This window comes from Pongo pygmaeus, chromosome 4 (assembly GCF_028885625.2).
Source record: "Pongo pygmaeus isolate AG05252 chromosome 4, NHGRI_mPonPyg2-v2.0_pri, whole genome shotgun sequence".
Classification (NCBI taxonomy): Eukaryota; Metazoa; Chordata; class Mammalia; order Primates; family Hominidae; genus Pongo; species Pongo pygmaeus.
Genome location: NC_072377.2, coordinates 100326330 through 100354115, shown reverse-complemented (window position 1 = coordinate 100354115; position 27786 = coordinate 100326330). Strand labels below are relative to the sequence as shown.

The 27786-nt window shown below is 40.5% G+C and overlaps 1 protein-coding gene across 2 annotated transcripts in view; it reads left to right on the top strand.

Annotated features, from left to right (window-relative positions):
- The first annotated feature begins 355 nt into the window (after positions 1-355).
- The window catches only part of PCSK1 (proprotein convertase subtilisin/kexin type 1), a 41723-nt gene continuing 14292 nt past the window's right edge, over positions 356-27786 (top strand). Inside the window, exons 1-10 of one of the 2 annotated variants that reach the window (XM_054487801.2) lie at positions 356-436; positions 1457-1650; positions 5206-5310; positions 8595-8705; positions 10993-11139; positions 12484-12560; positions 18395-18483; positions 22041-22213; positions 23561-23773; positions 26232-26332. In XM_054487801.2, the coding sequence (XP_054343776.1) occupies positions 1471-1650; positions 5206-5310; positions 8595-8705; positions 10993-11139; positions 12484-12560; positions 18395-18483; positions 22041-22213; positions 23561-23773; positions 26232-26332 (1196 nt within the window). In that variant the 5' untranslated portion in view covers positions 356-436; positions 1457-1470. Of the gene's footprint in view, positions 437-1261; positions 1651-5205; positions 5311-8594; positions 8706-10992; positions 11140-12483; positions 12561-18394; positions 18484-22040; positions 22214-23560; positions 23774-26231; positions 26333-27786 lie in introns of those variants that run through there. The other variant, XM_063665028.1, reaches the window with a different exon arrangement.

The following is a 27786-nucleotide window of genomic DNA, read 5'->3' as shown; positions in this document are numbered from 1 at the left end:
ATGAACCTAACCACACTCCCCGCTGCGGCCAATTTCCTATTTTGCTGTCCAAAAGAGGGAAATGCACATATCAAAAGGAAAACAGCTTGGTGCCGGCCAGCTGCAGAAGGGTGGAGGTCTTTGGTGCTCAGAAGAGAGAGCAGCTCCTGCGGCAGTCCTGCGTGTGTCGCTGTCCAGACCTCGGTGCTGAATACTAGGCACTGGTATCTCCCGCCAGGTTCAATCCCTCAGGGTTCGAATAGGCTCCACCATGGGAGAATGAACTCACTTCCCTAGGGTGAGGGGTGGAGAATTCATTTAGATGTTTTCTTGCTCTCCTCCCACAGGAAACCATTTTTCCACAAAGAGGCATTGTGCAATTTATGGGAAAGTAATGGCACAGCTCCAGTTCAGCACCGAAGTGAAGAGCTCTACTGAGGCAGAATGGAAAGTCGAGGTAAATAAAAACTGCTCTTTCCCTCCCTGAATCAACATAACAGCTTTTGGGATCCTAGATCCCCTTGTTGACAAATTCTTTAAAATATGTTTTTTTTTTTTTAAATCACATGATTAATCATTTTACTGATAAACACCCTAAAAGGTGGTGGTGGCGCTGGCTTTGCAATATCGGAGTATAACTACTGATATTATTTTACTGAGGTTGAGAAACAAAGGGGAGGAGGAAGTAAACTTGTAAACTAAGGTGGTTTGAATGGTTAAAAATTCATTTTTAAAAGTATTGCTTTAACATTGTCTTGGAGACATGCTCATTTTCTTAGACAATTTAGAACAGAATTTGGGCAGTAGTAGCTTCCCTTCTTCTCCTTACCCTCCTAGCCTCTCTCTTTGAAAGACCTAAGAGCCTTGTTCTTCATAGCAGGTGCTGATACCCAAAGGGCCAGTATAAGAATCCTATAGCCTCCCCACTCCCCGCCACACACATGAGATAATAAAGTAAATACAGAGAAAATGGATGGAAGGGAGGGAAAGCACTCCCAGCCTTTGATTCTTGGTAGTTATGTTCAAGTGGGGCACTTCTCTTTGAAAAGTGAAAATGTTTCTCACGGTACAGAATTTATGGGCAGACAAGGAGCAGACTTAACTGATCCCAGCAAACAGTTCCTTCCTTTTCCTAATCCCTGGCTGCTTATTTTAGCCGCTTCTCCGCCCCGCCGGGAATACCATTCAGATCTTAGTCCAGGTAGATCTGACGTCAAGAGATGGCTTTCGTCGATTTGACGTGTAAACACTCATTTCCATTCTGGCTGGGAAGGGCTGGGGCTCCACTCAGCCTGGAGACCGAAGCGCTTCACTGAGCGCTCGCCGCCGCCCAGCCTCTCCTCGCGCACCTCCTAGCTCTTCGCAGAGCAACCAGGAGCCAGGAGTGGTCCAGAGCCCGAGGGTGGGAAGGGGGAGTCTGTCTGGCTTTTCTCCTATCTTGCTTCTTTTTCCTCTTCCCTTCCCACTCGTGTTCAAGCGAGTGTGTGAGCTATGGAGCGAAGAGCCTGGAGTCTGCAGTGCACTGCTTTCGTCGTCTTTTGCGCTTGGTGTGCACTGAACAGTGCAAAAGCGAAAAGGCAATTTGTCAATGAATGGGCAGCGGAGATCCCCGGCGGCCCGGAAGCAGCCTTGGCCATCGCCGAGGAGCTGGGCTATGACCTTTTGGGTCAGGTAAGAGTTTCCACTTTCAAGAAACTTTCTGGGGCCCCAGGGGACTGGCGGGACTGGAGCGCGGTCTTTCAAGTGGGAGCCCCAGGTTGCACTCTCCAGAGCCCAGTGTAGCAAAGAACAAGGAGCTGCTCCCCCTGTCGCCCCTGTGGCGCTTGGAGAGAGAGAAAGCTTGCATTATTTACTGTTTGGGCTGGGCGCAGCCAAGCAGAAGGAAGCCGCTGCAGCTGGGTAGGGCTTATGCTTACTGTTGGCCGCTCTAGAATTGAAATCCGTTCCCGCGCGGTTTGGAAGAAAAATGCCTCCACGCTTGTTCAGGGAACTTGAGATGCACTCAAGCTCTTACCAACCAAGCGCCCCCGGGAGAAGCAGTGCGCTCCATCCCCCGGGACTGAGGCGGTCTGCGTCAGGAGCCGGCTGTTGCCTTCTTTTCAATATGGCAGCATCAGATCCAAGTCCTGATGCAAGGGGCTAAGCAGGCTTGGGGCTGTCCGCCCTGGCAGCCTGTAAGGGCACGCCCAGGGCATTGGAAGAGTGCCAGCTGCTGGGACTCGCGACCAGGAGGTTGGGAGGCCGCGGAGTAGCCTGGGAAGCCGGGGGGGAGAAATGGTGGGTGACAGACACGGGACCATCTATCCCCGCGACTCTCTAGAGAGCTCCGGCTTTTCACTGGGAACTTATAAAGTCCAAGCTTCATAACTTTGCCCGGCCAGTCCCACTGCAGGGTCGAGATGCCGAACTGACTGTGGGGAAGGGATCTATTTCTTTCTTGTTCTTTAGCCAAGTACGTAATCGTTTTCCCGGGAATTTCAGCTTATTGTTGCCTGTCCAAGTGAAGGCTTGGTCAATAGGTAGCTGGTTGGAGGTGGTGGGCGTCAAGACATTAAGTGGGAGACTGCTTATAGCTGAGCGATTCCGAGGGGACCCTAGGGAGTGTGACTTCTAGGCTAGAGCTTTCCTTTCCTTGGCTCAGAATCAAGCCCTCGCCCCCTGCTTGGGAAGTTGGTCTGCATTGAAGCGTGGGAGGAGGCAGTTGTAAAACATTTTGGCGCGTTTTTTCTGGAGGTGGTGGTTGAGACGCCGCTGGAGTCATGGATGAGTAATCGGCGGGGGCGTTGGCGATTCTGTAGACCGAACCCTCTGAGGAATTCGCCTGCTCTTGCTAGAGGCTTCATTCTCAACTTTATAAACCAAATTGTCTTTGAAATGCCCGAAAGGAAAATCAATGCAGATTGGCTTCCTGGTGTCCCAGCAGCAGATGAGTCTTTTGCTTTTGGCCAGCCCTTGCCCTCGTGCCAGGCTCCGTGTTAGGGGCCGAGGAATAAGAGGAGGGAAAGAAACGCTCTCAAGCAATCAAGAATCTAGAGGAGACTAGCTTAGAGATAAATGATTCCAACTGATTGTAATTTGTGTAATAATAGAAGTTGTACTTGAAGTCTCAATATTCATTGGTTGAAGGAATGAAAGTAGTAGGGAATTTGAGAGGGGTGAATGAAAACTGCGCAAAGGAGAAAACATTTGCTCAGGGAAGAGGAGTCAGAGGTTGCCAGGAGAACATAATGAGATCGGAGAAGACAGTCTAGGCATAGAAAACAGCTTGTGGGAAAACAGTGAGACATAATACAGTTTAGTAGTAAGTCTGGGAATTGCACGCAATTATTAGGAATTTTTGAGACCCAAAGAGGGTGTGAGTAGCAGATGAAATTGTGCTGGTGGGTACTGTGGGCATCATACAAATCATGTATGTCCTATGGGGGTAGACACTGGGGATTTAATTGTGTATTCCTTGAGCAGCTACTGAAAGGCTAAATAGCACTGGTAACCGTGTAGGAGGAGACTGGGGAAGACAGCAAAAACTAAATCTCTCTTCTTTTTCCCACCTGTTAGCTCTAGGTATGCATCTAAACCTAGACCATTCGATGTGAAAATTGCTTTTCAAAATAAATAAACATAAATCTTAATAGTAAAAAACAATACATCATCATTCTTGGGAGGATCTTTGGGTAAGGGATAGCATAGTCACAAAAGCATTAACAAATAGTGGGGGGAACCATCTATATTTATATATGATTTACAATACTATCTTTCCTCTATCCATTTTTAGTTAAAATGGCATTACTAACAAAAGTTTTAAAACAAACTTAACAAAAATTACTTTACTAGAATAATAATTCTTTGTAGAAGGCTGATAGCACGTTCCTGGTTCTGCTTATTTCTCTTTTTGTTTAATATTACTAAAATTACACTAATTTAGCATTACTATATTGGGTACCTTATTGCCTCAGGATAAAGCTTGGATTAAGGTAGTGACAAGAAGAAAAACCAGTTGACAGCAGAGAAAACAGAGCTAAGCACTGGTGATCTTTTTCTGCGGCTGCTGATTTCTCTCCCCAGTTCCATCCACAGCTTATAGGAAGATTCACTGAGATTCAGGCTTGGAGCAGGGCCTAAGCTTCTCTATTTTAAAATTCTCTAGGCGATGAGAATCACCAATTTAAAGAAAAATGTTTCTTCTGTAATATACTGTTGTCAATTGTTTGTTTCTTAATTTTAAAAATGCAGGGTTACCTAGAGGATTTGGTAGCTTCAAATTTAGTACTGAGTAAAGGGAGACTAGCTCAAAAGAATAACGAATACAGTTCTAAATGAACCAAAGGTGTCAATAGCTTCCCAGAGAAGTATACACCCTCTAAAGTGGAACACCTGCCCTAAATGTAGCATGTTCTTTTCTGAAAGCCTTGAATTAGTGGAAAATCAAACGATCACTAATAGTGGCTAATAGCAATTTATCACTATGAATTCAATGGCTACATTTTATAACAACGATAATTTATTCTAGTGAAAAGTGGCACTGACCATAGATAGTATCCCAGGTGTTTGCCTGCTTACCACAAATAATTGTTCTTTGAACAGATATATTTGATTAAATGAGCATTTTAATATGATATTGTCACACATGAAAAACATGTATTTCCTCCAATGTGTGTAAAATAGAAGCATCACTAGCCTCCTACTGTGAGCTGTGAATATACTGTGAACTCAAGCAATAATATTCTGAGGGTCATCTTAAGACCTCTATCAGTGCCTTCTTCATGAAGAATGTGGATGAAGCTGGAGGCCATTATTGTTGGCAAACTAACACAGGAAGAGAAAACCAAATACCGCATGTTCTCACTCATAAGTGAGAGCTAAATGATGAGAACACGTAAATACATAGAGGGGAACAACATATACTGGGGCCTTTTGGAGGGTGGAGGGTGGGAGAAGAGAAGGGATCGGAAAAAAATAACTAATGGGTATTTGGCTTAATACCTGGGTGATGAAATAATCTGCACAAAAAAAAAACCCCATGACACAAGTTTACCTATGTAACAAACCTGTACTTGTACTGCTGAACTTAAAATAAAAGTTTAAAAAAAGAAAAGAAAAATGTTAACTTCAGATACCAGGAATGGGCTTAATAAAATTTGCCTATCTCTAAGTTAGCTGAGTTTTAAACTAGTCCATATACACTTGTTTGGGAAAGTGGATATTTATTTTATTTCTTTCCTTTTATAGATTGGTTCACTTGAAAATCACTACTTATTGAAACATAAAAACCACCCCAGAAGGTCTCGAAGGAGTGCCTTTCATATCACTAAGAGATTATCTGATGATGATCGTGTAAGTGTTGTACATTCGTCTTCAAACCAATACTCTAACTTATCTGCTTTCTTTATGATTTCTAATAAAAACAGAAGCATTTTGCAAATGTGGTTCTTTTTTATTGTGACCAAGATTGTTTATCTGTAATATTTCTAATTTCTTTCCATACAGTTATAATGGCACATAATAATAACAAGATTGGGTTGAATTGGTTGAGCCAAAGTTAATTTTACACATATATATGCAGTTTAATTATATAATTACATATATATCTGAAGTTAATTTTATATGTACACTCACAAATTCAGTCTAAGAGCATGAAAGTGAATATTTAAAATGAGAGGGCAGCACTAATAAAAATGTTTAACAGTATAGTCAATCAACAACCTTTTATTAGGTACCTATTATGTACCAAACACTTTAATACCAATGTGGGCTCAAAGAAATACATGGGCCTTACTTTCAATAACATTTCAGTATAACTGAAAAAAAAGTCTATTATTTCTATTTGGTTTTGCTGTATAAGGAGCTAGTGTTTATGAGAGAACTGTAAATCCATGTCTTCATGAGGCAAATGTTTCCATAAGTAATCTATTGTTGGATCCAAACCACTTGATCTCTTTTCATCCTAGTTTGTATCTTGGTTCAATGATTAGGTAACAGCAGAAATAAATATAGGTAAATAAGGTAGAGGCAGTTTGAATAGATAGCTAATGTACCTATTGATTTTGAAGTCTATTTTCAAGGTCAACAAACATATCAGAAAATGTTGACTATGTTGGGAGTATTGTAATTTTCAGACAGTGTTGCCTTTTCTCAAAGAAATGCCATACTGGAAGAAATTTATCCTGATTCACCTGATATCTGTGTACATAATTTTTGTTACCTAGGACACCCTAGAGAATTAGAGTGAGAGATCCTCTTCGTGAGAGGATTAAAAACATCCTTTCAACTTCCCAGGGGGAGAAAAAATATATATATATATGTGACAGAAAGGTGATAGAACTGTTGAAAGTAGATGGAATTCATGAGGCCTGTAAGATAATTTGCCATTTTATTCATTCTGAAACTGATAGAATTTTTAAAAGAAGAAGAAATAGACAAATTATGAGGGTGGGGAATGGAAATGGCCTGGGTCACCAGTGTTCGAATGTAAAAGAAACAACAACATCCTGACAATGCTGTATTAGGACCACGGACAGTGACCCTATATAGCTCATCTACACCCATTGCTAGCTCTTTTTCGTCAAGTTATTGCTTGATGTGGGAGACCAAATCAGAGGCCCTGGACCTTATTACAGAAGTTTCTTGTCCACTGAGGTCTTCCCTTACTCACTTCAAGGGAGAGGGCTCATCGTGTTTGGGCTCTAAAAAGCAGAATAACTTCTAGCACTCTGGCTAGGCTTAGTCCCCGGGCTAAGCAGAAGAGAGAATTCCTTCTTTGCCTAAATGCATGCCCAAACTGCATGCCCATTAATGCACATAGAACTCAAACTGACCTGCCTTCTCATTTTCATAGGAGACAATTGGACAGAATAGAGCATACCTAACTGTTATTCTTACTCAAAGTATCTCATGACAATGAAGATGGCCCATTCTACTCTTTATACATCCCCTTGATAGCTGATTTGGCGGGGGGCGGAATCTCAAGACATTATGGAAAAAAGCTAAGAATTTAGTCTCCAGCACAGGTATAACTTTGTAAAAAATTAGCCCAAGAATAATTTTATTTTAGGAAACATTCTGGAACCATAGAGATTTGCATTGGAAGGTTGAAGTAGATGATCTTCAATGCTCTTTCCAGATCAAAAGTATTATTTATAATTAAGTACATGATAACTATTATGCATAATAGAAAGACACTACAAATTTTCCTCTATACCATTCAGCCTGCTCTTCTAGAGATTAATACACGATTCTGAGTGAATGACATTAATCATAACACTGTTTTCTACAATTGGATGTTTATCTGATCAGATGGCAGAGTGCCTCCTCTTATATCCCATTTCTAAAAAATTGCTCTTGGTTTTCATTTTATTGCTCTTTTTTGATGGAGGATAATATTCTTTCAAATCAGCCCTGTGAAATGCAGCAATAGTCTATCTTTACAAGTCTGTTAATAAAATCTCCAAGTGTAAGTGACCCTCTACCTCAAAGATTAGTACTTATTCCCTAGCAGTCAGCTTCCAGAGATCAACTCAGATGATAGGCAGCATTCCAAGCATTGAGGTATTTTAAGCCAAAACAATTAAGCTTGAAAATACAAGCACTTTAAAAATAAATCATAGTGACTAATTTCTAGCTTTCAAGTTCTTCCCATTATTTTTAATAGGTTTGCAGTATATTTTTAATTGAAAATTCAGGGCAGCCTTAGTGGATGGTTTTATCCTTCAGTTGCAAATTATTTTTCAGTTTTTATTTTTGGAGCTGATTCATGAGTACTCTCACATTAACAATATTCCACCACACACTGAATTGTCATCATGCATACAGCAGAAAAGATGTGTTTGGGGTAGGAAATAGTCATGTTGCCAAGAAAAATAAGGGTATAGAATTATCTCATAATGAATATAACTACAAGGCAGCCCCTCACTCTCTCAGGGCTTCAAGTATAATAGGATTATGCTGTAAATATGGGGCAGGTAATTTTCGTATTGTCAGATCTCTTTGCATAATACATGAGACTGAATTAATGGTAAGTGTGCGTGGTCAGTAGTGTTCATTCATCACCCAGGATCTGTGTCTCATACTAAATACTTTTAAGTGGAGGTCGAAGCACAGGGGAGGGAGAGTTTCAAATTTGCATGGTACAGCACCATTCTTACTTTATAAAATATTTGCAATTTCTACCTGTTGTATGTAAAGAAAGAGAAATTAATCTATAAAAGCATTATAACAGCAGTCTCTTGGCTTGTTGACTCAATCCATAAAAGCAGACAAATTTTCAGCCATGGAGCCCTGAAACCTCAATTTAAAAATGAGTATTATGGTCCATTTGGTGATGAAAGCAGACTGAACTTTTGATTCCACTGTAACCACAATGTAAATAATTTGAGGGAATTATCATTTCACTGACTGCTTCTCCTCCCCCTTAAAGGTGCACTTTACTGTAATAGAGGAAATATTCATCTCCCCAGTGGGCAATCCCTTCTTCTCACTGAGGTGCCAGTTTAATCTGTAGTCAAATGAAAATATTGCAGAGCTGCCTGAACTCTGATGGGAAGGGTACTGGAGATAGTTAGAGGAAGTATACAGAGGTAGATATTTGACTTTTGATTTTCTTGCTATAAAAATCCTTGTAGGTGATATGGGCTGAACAACAGTATGAAAAAGAAAGAAGTAAACGTTCAGCTCTAAGGGACTCAGCACTAAATCTCTTCAATGATCCCATGTGGAATCAGCAATGGTACTTGGTAAGTACCTACAGAAGGACTGTGTGGGTGGGACCTGGGACCTGGCTTCTTTATGTTGTTACATTTGCAAAATGGATTTATTTTTTTATGATGGAGAATTTCATAAGGAGCTATATTATCTGGAGATTAGGGCTGACGGGAACTTCTTGATCTGCCTCTTCTGTTTTGCTGAGTAAGGATGTTGGAAACATATCTTTAGCTGCTGTGAAAAAAATAGGTTGTATTTTTTGTCTTCTTAAGTTTATCTGAGATAAATGCAGAAAAATAATATCTTGCAGGTTAGGGGTTCCAAAAACAGTACTTATGGCAAAAATCTCCTTTGGTTAAAGTTATTCTTTAGAACCCTTTAAAGCACTCACAGAGTATAGTGAACATAATTTGGCATTATACAACCCTGAATGACAATTCTTATATGACACAGATGAGAATCTCTGAAAGAGGTTAAAAGAAGGAACACAAGAAAAGTCTATTGCAAATGTCTAGACTTGCAAACCATTCTACCTTTAAGACAGTTACCAAATCCTTGAGTGGAGAAATTGTTAAGTGTTGCTGTCTACCTGCAGGGTGTCCTCTCTTCTGTTTAATGTTACATCTGTATGGTAGTAGTATAGGCTAATAGAAGGATTTGTTGTTGAGAATTTTATAAAAGATTATTTCTCTTGAAAAACACAAGCTAAGACTTACATACTCTTGTTGCATAATGGATAGAAAAGGGGATCAGTTTCTCTTGACACTACGTTTTCTTTCTTTCTTTCTTTCTTTTTTTTTTTTTTTTTTTTTTTTTTTTGACAGAGTTTTGCTCTTGTTGCCCAGGCTGGAGTGCAATGGCATGATCTCAGCTCACTGCAACCCCTGTCTCCCAGCTTCAAGTGATTCTCCTGCCTCGGCCTCTGGAGTAGCTTGGATTACAGATGCCTGGCACCGTGCCCAGCTAATTTTTGTATTTTTAGTAGAGATGGGGTTTTGTCACATTGGTCAGGCTGGCCTTGAACTCCTGACCTCAAGTGATCCACCCGCCTCGGCCTCCCAAAGTGCTGGGATTACAGGCATGAGCCACCGCACCCGGCCTCTTGCCACTATCTTAAGTATTTGCTCATTGCAGCAGAAGAGACTTATCAGTTAACACTTGCGCATTTCCTGTGTGACAAACACTATTCTAAAACGTTTGATATGAATTAATTCATTTTGTTCTCATGATTATCTGTGTTGTAGAAATAGTAATTGTGCCCATTTAACAGATGGAAAAACAGAGATATTGGAAAGTAGAATAATTTGCCAAAATCCATGGCTGCTAGTGGTGGGACTATAATTCACGACTCCAGAGTCCATACTCTTAACAACTACAGTCTAAAATTGTTCCTGCAACTGACATAGAGGCCTTCTTCTCTGACTTTGGCCAACAATCTGTGTATAGTTCCAGCCTCCTGTGATTCAGCTTCATACCAGCCTGGCAAATACTTGTCACCCCACCCCCCAACCTCTTTATGGGGAGGAGGGCACAACAGCAAGAGGGCAGCTCCTTCGCTGACACTTTTGATTGTGGTTATTTATAGATTTCTTATTGACCGTTTCACCGGGTACCTGGCATTCTTTTAGTGTCTCTGTCTCACATGCTTAGAAATGTGCTTATATCTGTGTTCCCTTGCTACCCAACTTATCTCCTGTACAGTCCCACACTCTGACTATCAGAAAATGTATTTGAAATGGAAAACCCTGAATCTCCTCTCACAGACACTTACCCCCTAAATCACTCATACTTAAAAATAGGCAATCACATTGCAATTCCTGGGGCAATCACAGTCTCCTGAACATTCCAGGTTCTGCTTTTTCCTTTAGAAGAAAAATTCTAAAACATTCATGAACGACTATGCACCAGGCAATATAATGAGAGCTCAATGTGGCAATGGAGAATCAGGATTTGGGGGGAGATGAAAACATCGACTATCAAATAGAGCTTCCATAGATGAAAGGGTTGAGCATGTTATTATAAATGAAAGAAATTTAGGGATACAATTCTTCAAAGCCATGTAGTTCAAAGAGAAGGAGCACAGGTGATTCATCTTTTCAAGTGATGTCCATTTGGGACAATTGGAAGAAGAGCAGCACTCTGGGGGTTCATTTGGCCCTACTCTGAACTTTGTTTCTTCATTTCACTGAATTGGCTTCTTCTAAAGAGTAGAGTGACCCAAGGAAAAAGAAAGATGGGTCTCCAGGTTGGAACTTAAGTGCCCATTTTGTAGCAAGCAAATGATGATTTTACGAATGCTTCTTTGTTTTTCTTTACCAGCAAGATACCAGGATGACGGCAGCCCTGCCCAAGCTGGACCTTCATGTGATACCTGTTTGGCAAAAAGGCATTACGGGCAAAGGAGTTGTTATCACCGTACTGGATGATGGTTTGGAGTGGAATCACACGGACATTTATGCCAACTATGTAAGTGTGTGCCTTCTCATAACTGTGACTTAGGGAGCTGTCTGTGCAGACACACAGTTAGGGCTTTCCTTCTTTTCAAGGGGATGCTGCTCTGGTGTCAGTCCCTGGGATTATGGGCCAAAGTTATGTCCCTTCTCCTACTTCCCACTAGCTTATATGAATTTATTTTGTACCAGTGGGCATTGAAATAATTCAGTGGGATCAAAAATTGTACAAAAGTATATGTGTTGGGAGAAGAAGGGGCAGTGCCTACACCAATTAAGTTACCAAAATCTGATGACTTTGAGTTGCTCAGTGTTTGGGGCATTAAAGTAATCAAATCAAGCCCCTTGCCTGAGATCATTTTCACAGTTTCCCTCCTAACCTCTTTTATGAGTCTATATCCCTGACATTGTAAAATTATATGAATGTGATTCCTTCCATGCAAATCCAAAGTGAATACCACACGATGCACCTATACCAAGCTGAGAAAGGAAAAGTTTTCTAGAAATGGGAAAATAAATAAATAAAAACAATTTGCTTCATTGTTTATTAAGTTTATAATATAATATGAACACCATCATATATCTTAGGCCTTTAAATCAGGAGGCTGGTGTTTCATCTTTAAGATTATCCCTTGTTTTTCTCTCATCCTTTCCACCTATCAAACATTCCCCAGCTATAAAGCCAAGCTAAAGAGCCAAGGAAAAGAGAAGGAAAAATAGTAGCACAGAGTAGAAATTAGGAATGATTGAAATATACAGAAAGCATTGAAAAGTAACAGTAATGGTATGTGGGAGGCGTTTAAGCATAGCTATTGGGTTGGAAAAGGGAGTGGAACCTGGAAGTTTGTCTTGAATTTCAAGCACCCTCTCTCAAATTAAATTACATATTTATTTAGTGTGCCTGGGAGGCTGAAGGAGAGCACCATGGACCTGAGTCCCACCCTCAGCCACTTCTTTGCACCTATATTCATAAGAGAGATGAGTGTCAAAGTGTCACTAACTAGCTTTATGGCCTTAGGGAAGTCATTTGACTTCTCTGGGCCTCAATTTTCTCATCTGATAACTGAGGTGACTGAACTAAGTAAACTAATTCCTTCCAGCTCCAATATCCCATGAGTGCCTGTGAACCATAGGCTTGGTAACATTCACTGAGAATTGAATGCTGGCTCACCTGGCTGTGTTCATCATCTCTGCCTGGTTTGTGGGTATAATAAATATTCAGTGACTCGGACAGAAACTCTAAAATGCAGGCTTTTGAGCTATCAGCCAGGATGGGAAGGCATAGGGTAAGAGGCTTGGGAAGTGACGCTTTTTTTTTTTTTTAATGATGCCACAGTGTTATTTTTTGTTGTCTCTTTAGGATCCAGAGGCTAGCTATGATTTTAATGATAATGACCATGATCCATTTCCCCGATACGATCCCACAAATGAGAACAAGTGAGTAAATGTGCATTTGTGTGAAATAAAGTACTTTACAATGCTTTTATCTTGTTCGAGAAAATTATATCATACATTTCATCCACATTTCAGTGCTCAGGAAATGTTAATGCACAACATCCATACCACAATATTTTGTTGCTTTTAAAACAGAAACCAAAGTTTCTATTTTTATATTCCCTTTGGTTTATGGAACCATATTTTCATTAAACTTCCTACATTATGAAATTCTCCTCTCAAATGTCACTGAACTGTTGTAGCTTTAGAAAGAATGTTTGAGACATAAAGAGTACACACTTTGAGAGTATGTCTCAAAGAATGTTTGAGACATAGATTCCTCTATGAATCTTTTACTCTTAGCAACATGCTTTATGTTAGTCATGAAAAGAAATATATGTAAAGAAATGGATTTGAACAATGCCCACAACTTCCGACGGTGGCTACAGTCACCCTCACCAGTTCTCTCAAAGAGCATGGCCAAACTCCAGACAAGAGAAATGCCTCTGAGGTCTGGCCCCTGAATCCAACACAGTCCGGAAGTCTCTTCCAGAGTTCCTGCTGCTATAAGGCCATAGGAAAGAGAGAGGAGACAGCACCTGACTCCCAGATTAACTCTCTCTCCCTTGAAGCCACATTATGGTGAGAGAGGCCAAGAGCCACAGAGGCCAAGAGCAAGATCTTCTAAAGTGAGAGGTGAAAGACCCAGAGGCAAGAGACTTTCAACTTCTCTCCTAGCCCCAAAGAAACTTCACCCTTTAGGCATGTGGACCCTCAAGTGTCCACGCCCATGGGAGAGACCATCTTTGTTCATACCAATGTTCTCACAGACATCAAGGAGACATTCAAACTTTCCTCTTCATTTTCTCTAAACAGAAGAGACTTGCACCAAAATGATCAAACCCAAGGCCAAAATTAGGGCTTGTTGCTACAAGTGAGGATGGAAAAAGCCAAGCATCTAATAGCTCTTGGTATATGTCACATGAAGTGCTTCTTTATTCTCTCTGGATGGCTCTGTCTCTTGGACTGTTACCCAACTCGGGTCAGACAAATCTGTCTCTGTCTATCTCTCTCTCTCTCTTTCTCTCTCTCTCTCTCCCTCCCTTCCTTCCTCCCTCCCTCCCTCCCTCCCTTCCTTATTCTCCCTCAGAACTCCCAAGTGGCTGGTGCAGTAATATTGATCTAAAGTTATTTCTTTCTTTGGATGGTCTTCCCTCCAGAAAGCCAACAAACCCCAGGATGGGAGGCTGGGGTACATGGACTTGGCCTCAACTTCTGGGTGTTTATTACTTCCTTGGGGAGAATGGGAGGCTTGTGGATAGTTCAGGGATATGACTTCTTTCAGTACCATTTATTTCTTTGAGGGTGAGTAAAGGGGTTAACCGCAAATACCCCTTAGAGGTGAAAACATTCCAGTAAAAATACAATAGGAACCACTGGCAAGGGTACACTTGGAGCAAAGTGGGAGTGTCTCGAGAGCTTACAGCAGACCCTCAGACAAACTTTTTGCTATATGTCTGAAGCAGGATAATGCAGGACCAGTAAGGACATCTACTCTTTTGGGGCACAGCCTTGTAATGTAGTTATGGCTTTGCCAATTCCCAGAGTAGAGGGTGACCTTGAGGGAAATCACTTACCTCTCTCTGCCTCTATTCCATTTTCTTCCCCTAAAATGGGTGACAACATACCTTCTCCCTATGTTTCTTAAATGAACTTCCTGAGGAAATGGGTAATAAGCACTTGGAATAATAAGCCTTCTTAGAGTGGAGTAGAAACAACTTTCATTCCACCCCCTTGGTTAAGACTATGGGAAATCTGTTCCCAGACACTTGAGTGCAGCTGAGGAGACTTAGATGGAGGCACTGGCTCCTTCCTAGGCAGTATACGGTCCTTCCAGGCAGATCCTGGGACTGGCCCCAGGATCCAGTGTGGGTGATAACTTGTATGATGGCTGCATAGTGGCCGAATTCTTGATGAAATGATATTCTCTGGAGTTTTTCCAGTCAGAAGATGGAACACTCAGACCTTCCTCAAAACAAAAGGATCTCACAGCACAGCATTTATAATAGGTGTTTTATATATATGAATATAATAATTAAAATAAAATATAATTTCCCTGACTCAGGGAGTTAGCTGCAAAGGCCCCAGGGAAGCAGCCCATATAATGCTATTTGTTTTGTGCCTGAAAGCCCTGAGCTTCCAGATCATAGCCTGCTGTGAATCTTCCACATAGCATTGATAGAGCATGTCATAGCCCAACAGTTAAGAGCAGACTTGGGAGCCAAATTTAGGTCAAATTTTAGATCTGCCACTTAGTAGTTGGGTGATCTTGAGCAAATTATTTAACTTCTTTGTGCTTAAGTTTTATCATCTTTTGAAAAAGAATCTCTACTTCCTTGAGTTAGAGGTATTAAGTGAGTATATATATATATATATATATATATATACACTCACATATATATGTGAATATATATATATACACTCACATATATATATGTGAGTGTATATATATATAGAGAGAGAGAGAAGGAGAGAGAGAGAGGTATTAAGTGAGTTTATATATATATATAATAAGTATTATATAACATACATAATACTTCATTGAGTTAGGGGTTTAAGTGAGGTTTTATATATATATATATCACTTAATATATATACATATAAACTCACTTAATACCTCTAACTTAATGAGGTAGATTATTTATCTATATCTATATCTGTATATCTGGCATTTAAGCAAATTGATTTGTTTAAAAATTATTCCACAAGATAGTTTAAATACTACCCTTATTCTGGTTAAAATATTCTTGTCACACATGTTACTTAAGCCATATATGTGTACGTGTGCATATATATATATATATGGCTTAAATAACATGTGTGACAAGGATATTTGGCTTGGACATACACACATATATGGCTTGGACACTGGTACATAAAAAAGTTAAATAAGTGTTTGCTGTGGTGACGATGATGATGATAATGATCACAGCTTCTCATTTAGTAACTGAGGTAGACCTTCTTTCAGTGAGAAATCAACATGACAAAAATAATATCATCCGATGGGAGCAGCAGAGACAAGTCAATTTTCTGAACCAATTCAGAATCTGCTATTTGGAAATGACATAATGAGCAACTCTCTCTCAGGATCCTCTTGACTATCAACCAAAAAGGTGGCATCCTTATCATTTATCAGATGGTATAATAAAAAGTAGAGTTGCCTTCTAGCATGTTGTCAGACATAAATCCCTTAGGTTTGGAAAATGAATGGCTCCATTTTGTCTTGGCCTTTACAGCAATTGGAGAGGTATTATACCCCAATTCCAAGGGTATTATCTCTTCAAACTATCTGTATTGCTGTTGTTCTTTATTACCATGTAAATGAGATTAATAGAAGCTACATTTGAATGCTACTCTGAAAGTCAAAAGAGGAATCACTAAATAATAAAATCTTAACAGTGCAGGTAATGCTTACTATTAAGCTGGCATAAATCTGTATTCAGTATTTCAACACCAATTACAGATTGTTTTTCTAGTTAAATAACAAGTGTGACAAGGATATTTTAACCAGAATAAGGGTAGTATTTAAACTATCTCGTGGAATAATTTTTAAACAAATCATTTTGTTTAAATGCCAGTTACTACCATTGTTCTAAGATAATAGAGAGTTCTTTTACTGCAGCACCTCACTTAGAAAAGAAAAAGAGCTGCGGCCTATAAAGAATGACATAGGAACACTTTTCTTTCTCTCAACGTTTGGAGGTGGAACCTGAGGGTAAGAGGAGGAAAACATGTCAACACATATTTGTACCATGATCCTCCTGCAGCTTTCAATAGAGAACAGTCGTCCATATACAAGCAGAGATAAATAATAGGTGCTGTCACACTGCATCATTTTTTAGGACAAAGGCACAAACCTGCGGATGTCTGTCAGCAGATTGATTCTATTGGCTCAGGCTGAAGACTTGCACTGGATTCTTTTGCTGACCTGAGCCCTGTCTCCCATCCTGTATACATGGAAATATATAAGAAGGCAGTGGTGACTTCTGGAAGTACATTTCTCAGAGATGACAACTGAATTACTCCTTCTACTAAGGCAAAGAGCGTTAATCCATCCACAAAGCATAAGGTGCCTTCTGTGTGTTCAGATGTGCACACTTTTCTCAGAGAATGGGTGTGGTCAGGACAGCTTCAGTTGCAAATGAAAGAATCCTAACTCAAAGATTAAGTAACAAAGGGATTTTAAAAATATTCACCCAAGTGATGTTCTAGTTTCTGATGTTGCAAGATCCAAGAGCTCAAACAATATGTTCTCAGGACACCAAGCACTCTGTTTCCATCTCTAGTGCTGCTCGCCTCTGCTTGGCTTCACTTTCAAGAGAATCCTGCCTGGCAGAGCAAGACCCACATGACTCACGTGGAACTTAAAGCTCATGATTCTCAAGAAAGAGTAGGGTTTCTTCCCTATAATCTGCATCAGTCCTTGAAAGTTGTCTGAGAGGAGGGGCCCCACGATTGAAAAAAATCACAAAAAGTCAGGAGGGCTGCTTCCCCAAACAGGAAAATGCTAGCATACATAAAAGAAGCAGGTGTTTGCTGCATCAGGAAAGACCTTGAATTAAAGATAATTTTATTGTCCTGACTTAGAATTCCTAGCCAGGATTAACATGAAGGAGCAGGAATCTTATTGTGTGGAAGGAAACCAGGAAATCATCTTTGCTACTTTAGGAAAAAGAGAAGTTGAACAATTCTTCTTGATGGCCCAGTCAATTTAGGAATTTTATATTCCATGCTATGCCAAATTAATAGATGGCCAGTATAGTAGAATTGAAATGTAACTGGCCAACATTATTGCTCCGAGCTAACCCTTCCTCTCTTTCACTCTATGTTGGTATATCTGGTAGGCTCCTCCAAGCCACCAACAGCCTTCACACTGTTACAGGTTGTTTCCACAATAGAATAAAATCACGAAATAAATGAATTCACATTAATGTGCTTTTGGCTTATTGGCCCTCCTGAGTTGTCAGGATGATGATGGGAAAAGACAATTATCATCCTCAGAATTTCAGAATTGATGCTTTAGTGGTGGAATTTGGTGTTTTGAAGATGCATTTTTCTTCCAAATACTCTGAAATCATAAATTACCCTCTTTGCTTGACTGCAAAACCAATCATGTTCAGGCTTCTGGCCCCAGTTGGGATTTCAGGAGCATCTTGGCTTTCCAATTAGCTGGTAATGTCTTGCAAATATCTCAAGCTCCTCTTGGTACCAGATAATCTTCAGACATTTTAGTGTGGCATATATTTAGAGGAGCGGAGGAAGGCTTAATAGGGGACTTGTTCTAGCATATCCTACTAGGGCTGATCAAGGATAATCTAATCCAAGGCAGTCACTAGGGAGAAAAGTGAGGAGCCACTTTGCTACCAAAAAGTACAAAGCAGGAGCCATTTCTTTGAAATTGTTTCTGAATGTCAGAGTTCTTATAATAGTATCAATAGTTAACACTTACTGTGTTCTTACTATCTGCCATCCACTGCTCTAAGTGTTTTACATATAATTTGTCATGTGACCAAGCCTTTGCAGACAAGTAACTTACCCAAGGTCACACCCTTAGTGAACAGCAGAAGCCAGAATTTGAAATCACATACTTTGTCTCTAATACTTGTGCCCTTCATCTGAACATAAGTTTTATCTTATACTAATTTAAAACAAACAAAACAAAAACAGTAACAAGGCTGACAAAAAGTTAATATACCTATGCCCCATTAATTCATTCATATGCAAAACAAATGTTTGTTCTTCTGTATGTTTTATAATTCTTATTTTTCAATCCTCAGACATGGGACCAGATGTGCAGGAGAAATTGCCATGCAAGCAAATAATCACAAATGCGGGGTTGGAGTTGCATACAATTCCAAAGTTGGAGGTAAAACAGAGGATTGTCCCTATAGCTCGCCATTTTAATGTGAAGCTTACATCACCCATTGTAAATGGGGGAGGGGAGCTTTTCTTTTTAACAACTGGAGGAACAAATTAGTTCCATGCCAAAGTTGCTACAGGACTTGAACATGATTTGCCAGCAAGTCAATAGATATGGATTCCTAGAAAATGGATAGTTGAATATAGCCTATACATCTTTGCAGGAAAAAAAATGTGGAAATGTTGAATAGCATTTCAACCAAATCTAATTTTCTCTATGTTCTGATTTAGAATGGTTTGTTATTGAGTGCTTGCTAAGGAAACAGAAGGAGGAGGTAAATTTAGGCAAAGATTTTTCCTGCCTCTCAATTCTGTAGAAGTTCTTCACTTTATAGAGAACAGCTTCAAAATTAAAAAAAAAAAATACATACTTATTAGGTAGCCAAATTTTATCTTTTATAGCAAGGATGTAGAATTTAATTGTTTTCATCAGTGTCCTTATGGGGAAACACATGGTAAGTTGCATTAGGGCAACTGTGGACATTTTAATAAAGAAATGATTTACAAGAATTGGAGAAAACCAACAAGGGGCTAAGAAGTGGTAGGCAGATGTTATCACCTTTAGCCTCAAGGAGCAAAGGGAAGAAGTCAGTATAAAATAGCGAGGGAAAGCTGTGGTCACACGAGAGAGACACTGGATAGGCCTTGAGTACAACAACAGAGCTACTTCTAGGCAAAGGGGATCCAGGCAAAGGAGAGCTACTTCTAGGCAAAGGGGATCCAGGGGTATAGGCACCTCATTCTCCTCTTGATTCCCACCCTCTTGCTGTTGTCTTCAGTTGGCTGAACCCAATGGGAAGACACAGCCCGTTGATGCAGTCCATGTTCTAATGGAGAAGAGTGGAAAGTGGATCTGCAGGGGCCAAGAGAAAAGAAAAAAATTGTCTCTCCTCTTTATGCTATCCCTACCTCAGGCTTTCATGTTATGTTATAAGCTTCAAGTTTAGTTTGGTTTTCAAAAACCATAATCACAAAAAGAACCAATTGTAGAACATGTCAATCACAATAAAACCCCATTAAACTCTACATGAGTAAACCTTGCATTTGGTTATGCATTCCTTTTTAGGAACCAAATAAATATACATCGTGACATGTAATGCATCTTTCATGAATACAGGGCACTCTTAGAATTTTAAGTGTCATTCCTGATTCCTTTGATACTAACATCTTCAAAGTGTTCTGTTAATTTTTTTAAAAAATGAAGGGAGAAGCACAAATTATGTAATCAGCTAGTAAAAGAATTCACTCTTTAAGTCATAATGAACGAAACAGCTATAGTTTGTGAAAGAATCATCTGATCCCTTCATTTTGTAGAGAAAGAATCAGAAGCAAGCTGCTCAAGGTAATGAAAGCAAGTTTGTGGCAGTGTAGAACTGAAACACAAGATTCCAAGCCTACTGATGTTTTCCATTACTCCATCCTTTGATGGTCTGGTCCCAAATGCATTTTTTACCAGTAATCTTCATTTATTAGGCACCTATTGTATGTCAGTTAATTACTCTACAAATATTATAGGCAGTGTATCCTGGTGGTTAACAGATTTAGGGGCTAGATTTGTAGGGTTCAAATTCTGGCTCCCCAGTTTCAAGCTATGTGGCCTTGAGCAAGTCACTATCCCTCCCTGGCCTCAATCTCTCCATTTATAAAGTGAGGAGAATTACAGCACCCACCTAAAATGGTGGTTGTAAGGTTTAGATGAGTTTATACATGTAAAACCTGTGGATTGGTGGCTGCATGTAGACTATCACGAATGCACATGAGCTGTTATTATCATCCCTATGTTACAGTTGAAGAAACGGAGGCACAGAGGATTAACTGGCTTGCCCAAGATTCCACAGCTAGTAGGAGCAGAGCTGGGATTTTTTTTTTTTTTTTTTTAGATGGAGTCTCGCTCTGTCGCCCAGGCTGGAGTGTAGTGGCGCAATCTCGGCTCACTGCAAGCTCCGCCTTCCAGGTTCACGCCATTCTCCTGCCTCAGCCTCTTGAGTAGCTGGGACTACAGGCCCCTGCCACTATGCCAGGCTAATTTTTTTTTTTTTTTTTTTTGTATTTTTAGTGGAGACAGGGTTTCACTATGTTAGCCAGGATGGTCTCGATCTCTTGACCTCGGGATCTGCCCGCCTCGGCCTCCCAAAGTGCTGGGATTACAGGCGTGAGCCACCGCATCTGGCCGATTTTTTTTCTAAATGCATTTTTTTTTTTTTTTTGAGTCAGAGTCTTGCTCTGTTGCCCAGGCTGGAGTGCAGTGGTTGCAATCTTAGCTCACTGCAACCTCTGCCTCCCGGGTTCAAGCATTTCTTGTGCCTCAGCCTCCTGAGTAGCTGGGATTATAGATGCGTGCCACCACGCCCAACTAATTTTTGTATTTTTAGTAAAGATGGGGTTTCTCCATGTTGGCCAGGCTGGTCTTGAACTCCTGGCCTCAAGTGATCCATCCACCTCGGCCTCCCAAAGTGTTGGTATTACAGGCATGAGCCGCTGCGCCTGGCCCTAAATGCATTTTTGAACAATTTCTTTTTTACAAATACAACTTTCACTGATCATATCAATTTCATATCATTTTACCTTTGCTCCATAGTAAATAAGTGTGGAAATCTAAGGCTGTGCACTTTATTGCATTATGAGCCTGAAGCCAGAAATAACCAGGTAGCTGCCTGTAATCTGTCCAGATTGCTTTTGCCTTCCTGGCTCTTGAATTCATAAGTCTGATGACGGGTGACAGCCTGTTGGAAAGCACAAAGAGCTACTGCACCTATGTTGTCCTGATGAAAAATGATTCCCCTTGGGGGTGAAATCCATGGCAATGATTTCATCGTTGAGATTATTTAGAAGAAAAGGAAGCATGTTCCTTGAAAATGTTTCTTAGCAAACACATGAAAGGATGGCCTCTGGGTTATTTTTAATCAGGGCTTAGAAACAAAAGTGCTTTCCCTATTTGTTAGTTTCCTGTTGTGGCTAGATCTTCTGAAGCTACATGTTTCCTGTCCAGAGTGCTTGTGTGGCGTAGACTGGGCCACAGCCATTTGTGGGACAGCCATGAGGAGGTGCATCACCAGAGGGCTGCTTGGAGGGTCTTTCTGAAAGCTGATCCGTCATTTAGTTGGGGTGGGAGGGAGGGCAAACATTTTGTAATTGACAACAATCACGGCCACTTCCTCTCATCCAAGGATGCTGCTCCACTTCAGACTCAATGCCCAGAGCTATTGCTGGGAAGAGAGCCTCGAGTGGGACCAATAAAAAAAAAAAAAAAGAAATCACAGCTGCCTACACAGTGCATAGTATTATCTCTAAAGTACGACAAAAAAGCTTATGGGGGCAGCGACATGTTCCTTCCTTCTGTGGTGTCAGTAGCTGGGTTACAGAAATTGGGGACATCTATCTAGTAGTTACCTGGTTTTTGACTCTTAAAATCCTTTAAAAATACAAATAGTAAGAGTATTGGGCTTTTGTCCATGTACATACTGACATCAACCTTTGTGTGTGTTTGTTTATTTTGTTTCTCAGGCATAAGAATGCTGGATGGCATTGTGACAGATGCTATTGAGGCCAGTTCAATTGGATTCAATCCTGGACACGTGGATATTTACAGTGCAAGCTGGGGCCCTAATGATGATGGGAAAACTGTGGAGGGGCCTGGCCGGCTAGCCCAGAAGGCTTTTGAATATGGTGTCAAACAGGTAAGATGCTTTACACAGACCCACATGAAATGAAACCTGACCATCTGAATATGAGGAGAAGGAAAGAACACTTAGGTTACATGGAATAACATTGTTGTGGATTTCTTAACAAAGTCCTTTACAATTTTAAATGCACTTAGAGAGCCAAATCATTCTTCAGAGGGATAGGAGTTAAGGCTTAAGAAAGTTTTCCCTATTTGTGGCCAGGCGCGATGGCCAAGTGAGGCAGATCACTTGAGGCCAGGAGTTTGAGACCAGCCTGGCCAATAGAGAGAAACCCCACCTCTACTAAAAACACAAACATTAGCCAGGTGTAACTAGGTTGCACTGTTCTGCAACCTAGTTTAGACAGTGAAACTGTGGTCTCAACTTAGATGCCTATAGTCCCAGCTACTCAGGAGGCTGAGGCACAAGAATTTCTTGAACCCAGAAGGCGGAGGTAGCAGTGAGCTGGGATTGCACCATTGCACTCCAGCCTGGGTGACAGAGTGAGACCCTGCCTCAAAACGAAATATAAATAAATAAAATGAATTTTCCATATTTGGGTCTGAGGTTGAATGGAAATTTATTATTTTTAGCATATTTATTTTAAAAGTACTTCCGGACATTTCTTTCTCCTTACTCATTTTCCTGCCGCTTTCGGGTTTTTACACTAGTAAAAAACTACCCAGACTTCTTCCAAGTGCTCTGGAAATGCTTTTCAAATATAGAAACGTGTTGCCTTCTGCTCTGCACGTGCCTATTGAATACCTGTGCCTTGGTTGGGTTGCTCTATCACTTGGGTTTACTGTATTCTTGCACAGATTCTAAAGCCTTGTGCTCCACAAGATGAAACAAAAGTAGAAACTTTGGAGAGCACAAATTGAAAAATCATAGAAAGGGCGGCTTTGACGAGTTCCATTCAATTGAAGAGTCCCTTTTAATGCAGCTGCAAGGCAGATCTGAATAATTCCTAATTTTGTCATTCTATCAGTCAGCCAGAAGATTGAAGCAGAAACAAAGAGAGGAAGTTCAAAGATTTAAGTGCAGTGACATAAACTAAGAGAAGGGTGGAAAAATATGAGCAAGTGCAAAACGCTAGATTATGAATCTGCATAAGAAAGAAAAGCGTGTGCTCAGCCCTACCCCAGGAGGGCCCAGAGACTGGCAGGGCCAGAGTCCAGTGGTTTCTAATACACAGCCTTGTGAGATTTCCGACATCGAAGCCAAAAGATCTGGAATTGAAAATAGATCCCAAATAGCTGTCTCTCAGAATTTCACACACGTAGTCGTTGGGGATTTTATTGGGATATAACAATGACCCCAACAGATGATAACAGATGATATGCATTCTGGCTTTTCCTTTAGGGAAGACAGGGGAAGGGGTCCATCTTCGTCTGGGCTTCGGGAAATGGGGGGCGTCAGGGAGATAATTGTGATTGTGATGGCTACACAGACAGCATCTACACCATCTCCATCAGCAGTGCCTCCCAGCAAGGCCTATCCCCCTGGTACGCTGAGAAGTGCTCCTCCACACTGGCCACCTCTTACAGCAGCGGGGATTACACCGACCAGAGAATCGTATGTTGCTTTTGTCTAATTCTCTCTGTTTAGTTAGGAGAGCGTGGCATGCATGCGAAATGATTCCCCTAACTGACCTTTGGTACGATTGATTCGCTTAAGCTTGATGTCTCAGTTGGGGAGACTCACACTTACTCATTTGAAAGGCTGGCATCCATCAGAAAGTTTTCTCTCCAGGGATAATAATGACACTTCTGCCAAGATGATCTTCCCCTCTGTCATTTTTAAACCCAGCCTTGAGAAGCCACCAAACCTGTCATTACACACAGCTGAGACTCTAAATGTCTTTTCTTCTTGTCTGATGCCTCCCTGGAAACAGCCTTAAAGGAGATTTCAGGGTTGTACGGGCTTTATCACCCTTGTACTTGCTGATCCTTTAATAGCAGGGATATAGTCTGACTTGCCCTGTAGCAGATGATAAAAATACAGAGTCTACACCAGCTATGTCTCCTAAGAATGGATGACCTGCAGGAAAATAGCAGTTTCAGTGTCCCCTGAGGTGAACTGCTCAGCATCTGGGTAAGCAGCTCGGGGAGGTTGTATGCTCAGAGAGCTCCTCCAGCCCACGCTTGCCTGTGCCTTTGCTTCCATGAGTCAGGTGGCCAAGGGCAATTATTGGATTTCCCTTCGAAGGCATGATGATGGAGGGGCATTTAGGGGCTTTGAGAACAAAGGGAGGCACTTTTAATTTAAAAAATGTAAGGCCCCCAATTTAACTCCTGACACAGAAAGAACCAACTAGCTAAAGTATACAGATCTTATCTTAATGAAATAGCAGGTCATGATCTAATTAGAGGGTGGGTGAACCCTATAATAATGACCTTGGAATGCTTGCAAGATTCCTGTTAATGGCATCTCAACAAAATTGTGAACACGAACATCTTCTTCATACAGGATCACTTCTGCAACCTAGTTTAGACAGTAAAGCTGTGGTCTCAACTTAGTAGCGTGGGCCTGCTTCTCATGCGCATCTCTTCAGCTACTCAAGTAATAGACAGTGGCATTCTACCCAGGGGTTTTTATGGCAGGCACATTTTGTAGGGTTTGAAAGGGGCATATCAGACATCTGCCCCACTTGTCTTCAGAGCCCCTGGCTGTTGTCATTTCCCTGGGTGTCCAGAGCTGCCTTTAGAAAATGGCGTGTTGGGCATTTCAGAATCACCATTTCACAGACTATTCCTTATCTTGGGTACCCTGCACTGAAGCAGAAGAAAGATTTTCTATCTTTGTAAAACTCCCTCCTTAAGAAAGCCAGCCTTAGGAGAGACAGCTGGTGGATTCTATTTGAGACAGTCTCAGTAACATAACCTTTTTCTTACGCAAAACTTTTCCTCAGCATAGTCATCTCTGGGGGCTTGCTTGCGTCAACAGGTAAAAAGGGCAACCTTGCTTCCGCAGCCCTCTGAGGAGCAGAGCCATCATAACTTGAGAAATTCAGCAACTCCAAGCAGGAAGCCAATGGAGGTGATAATAGAACAAATTATTTTTTTACACCTCCCTCCCACACATCGAAATCTCGAGCTAGAACTTCGGTGCTGGAGCCTGGGTGGGTGTCTTGTTAGTAATCCCTTGGCCCAACCAGCAGCGCCGTGGTCCTTAAGGCAGACAGGAAGTCTTTTCAGTTTCTTCCCTTCATCTCAGCAATCTCTTCATTACCCTAAAGTTAGCCAGGGTAATTCCTTACTTGCAAGAAAATTATGTAAAACTACTTTCACAGAGAACATCTCGGGTAAGTCTCAGCATATGAGTCAGAAAATATAAATCACATTTTACAGATGGGGAGCCAAATGACTTGCCCGAGGACAAATCTATTAAGTAGCAGTTAGAGAATTTGAACCCAGAACTAAGTCCAGCACACTTTTCATTTTAAAGACCCACCATTTTCCTCAAAGTGTCAATGTGGACACCAACTCACAGGTATCAAATCTAGTTCAACAGTGAGCACAGACTACATACTAAGCATTTTTTGTGCAACTAGTTCAAATGGCTAAGACCAGGATGTCTTCATATCCTTGTGCTGAAGAGGCAGCCGAATGTCAATCTGGAGGCAAAAGGGAACTTTGTATGAGACAGAATTTCTAAATATGCCAGACCAAACACAATGGACCTGATGATTAATGGGCCAGCATGATTCACAGTGATTTTGAAACTTTGTTTTTTATAGACAGCATTTCGTTTGGGAATCTCAGAAAAGAAAATATTCATAGTGGGAGTACTTCATCCCCAGAAAAGGCATCTTGCTGCCAGATTTATAGAGAAGTTGCATATAGAGGAGAGTGAACTAAAATATCAGCAGATGGCAAACATCCGCCTGTGGTTTAGAGGAGAAAGTAGGCAATCGAATCAGCTGAGTTTCCCGGTCATAGCAGATGCAGCCTTTGGTACAGTTAACCCCCAAGACAAGCCCACACTCCTCACGTGTTCCCCCTGCCTTTCTCTCCTTCCTGACGTCATCCAGACGAGCGCTGACCTGCACAATGACTGCACGGAGACGCACACGGGCACATCGGCCTCTGCACCTCTGGCTGCTGGCATCTTCGCTCTGGCCCTGGAAGCAAAGTAAGGCCCAGAAAGCTTCTAATCACCTTTACAAAGGCTGATTCTCCTTATTTTTAATAACACTTTTTTTTCTGAATACATGGTTACAGAAGAAATTTTGGAATACTGCAAATAAAGATAAGCTCTTTCCTGCCACTTTGAGGTCACTAACCATAGTTAACATCTCAATGTAGATTTAATACACACACATCTTACGAAATTGGGATCTTAATATAGACATTATTTTGTAATCTGTTTTTAAAACCCATTCTACAATATATTAAACATACTTTCTCCTGTCTAAATCAATATGCTTTGACCTTTAAAAGTCATGCTGTCCCTCAAATCTTCTTCCCACTCAGCTACAACGCCTTTTGTTTATTCTCTTCCAGCAGGATTTTGTTTAGATAGTTTCCAGTGGGCAGTATTAGGAACAAGTTTAAAAAACTCCTTTCTTTGAATATATAAGCCTAGTCCTGGAGCTGATATAACCACATCAGGGAACATGAGATTTAAAGGCAGGATTTTTATATTTTCATAGTGTTCCATTGTATAAACGCAAATTTTGTTAAAGTCATCTAATCATGCTTAAACACCATTGTCAGTAAAATGTCACTAATATTTCCTCAGGATAAACACTCAGAATTGGAATTTCTGGGTCAAAGGGCAAGCATGTTTTAATGATTTTGATATATATATGGACAAGATGCTGCCTTGAACGACTACACCATTTTATATTCCCTCCAGGAATATATGTGTGAAAGTGCCAGTTTCCAAAACCCTTGTCAAAACTACTTTTATTATCTTTTAAAATATTTGCTATGTTGATAGGTGAAAACAGTATCTCATTTTAATATGCTTGTATTTAATTACTAATGAAGCTCAATATTTCATACCCTTCAGCTCTTTGTCTTCTGGGGTTGCTTCTTTATGGCCTTAGTTTTGTTTTATGGCCTTGGTTCACAAAAGCTAGATGCTTTATAAGTTTGACATTTACCTTTTAATTTGTTTCTATGTAATTTTTAATGAAATGTAGTTAATATGTATGTAGTTATGTTTGTCAGTCTGTTTCTTTAAGGCTTCTTCCTTTGCTTTTATGCTCAGAAAAATCTTCACAACTCCAAATTAGATAAACATTTATTTATATGTCTTTTATTATGGTTTCTTTACCATATTTAAATTCTAAATCCCTCTGGAATTTATTTTAGTGTACGATGTTAAAAAAAGATTTAACTTTTTTTTTTCTCATAATTACCCAGTAGTCCAATACTTAACACAGAGGAAAAAAATTGAACTGTCTCACACTGCACATCACAGCTTTTTATGTGTCCTCATTCCTGCTTTCTGACGTGTGGTGACAGTGAATCTTGAAATGTCAAGTCAGGTGCTATGGTTGCATATTAGAAGAAGTGATTAAACTTGTAAATTACTATTATCCTTCCTAATAAGGAGATTATCCTAGAATAAATTACATA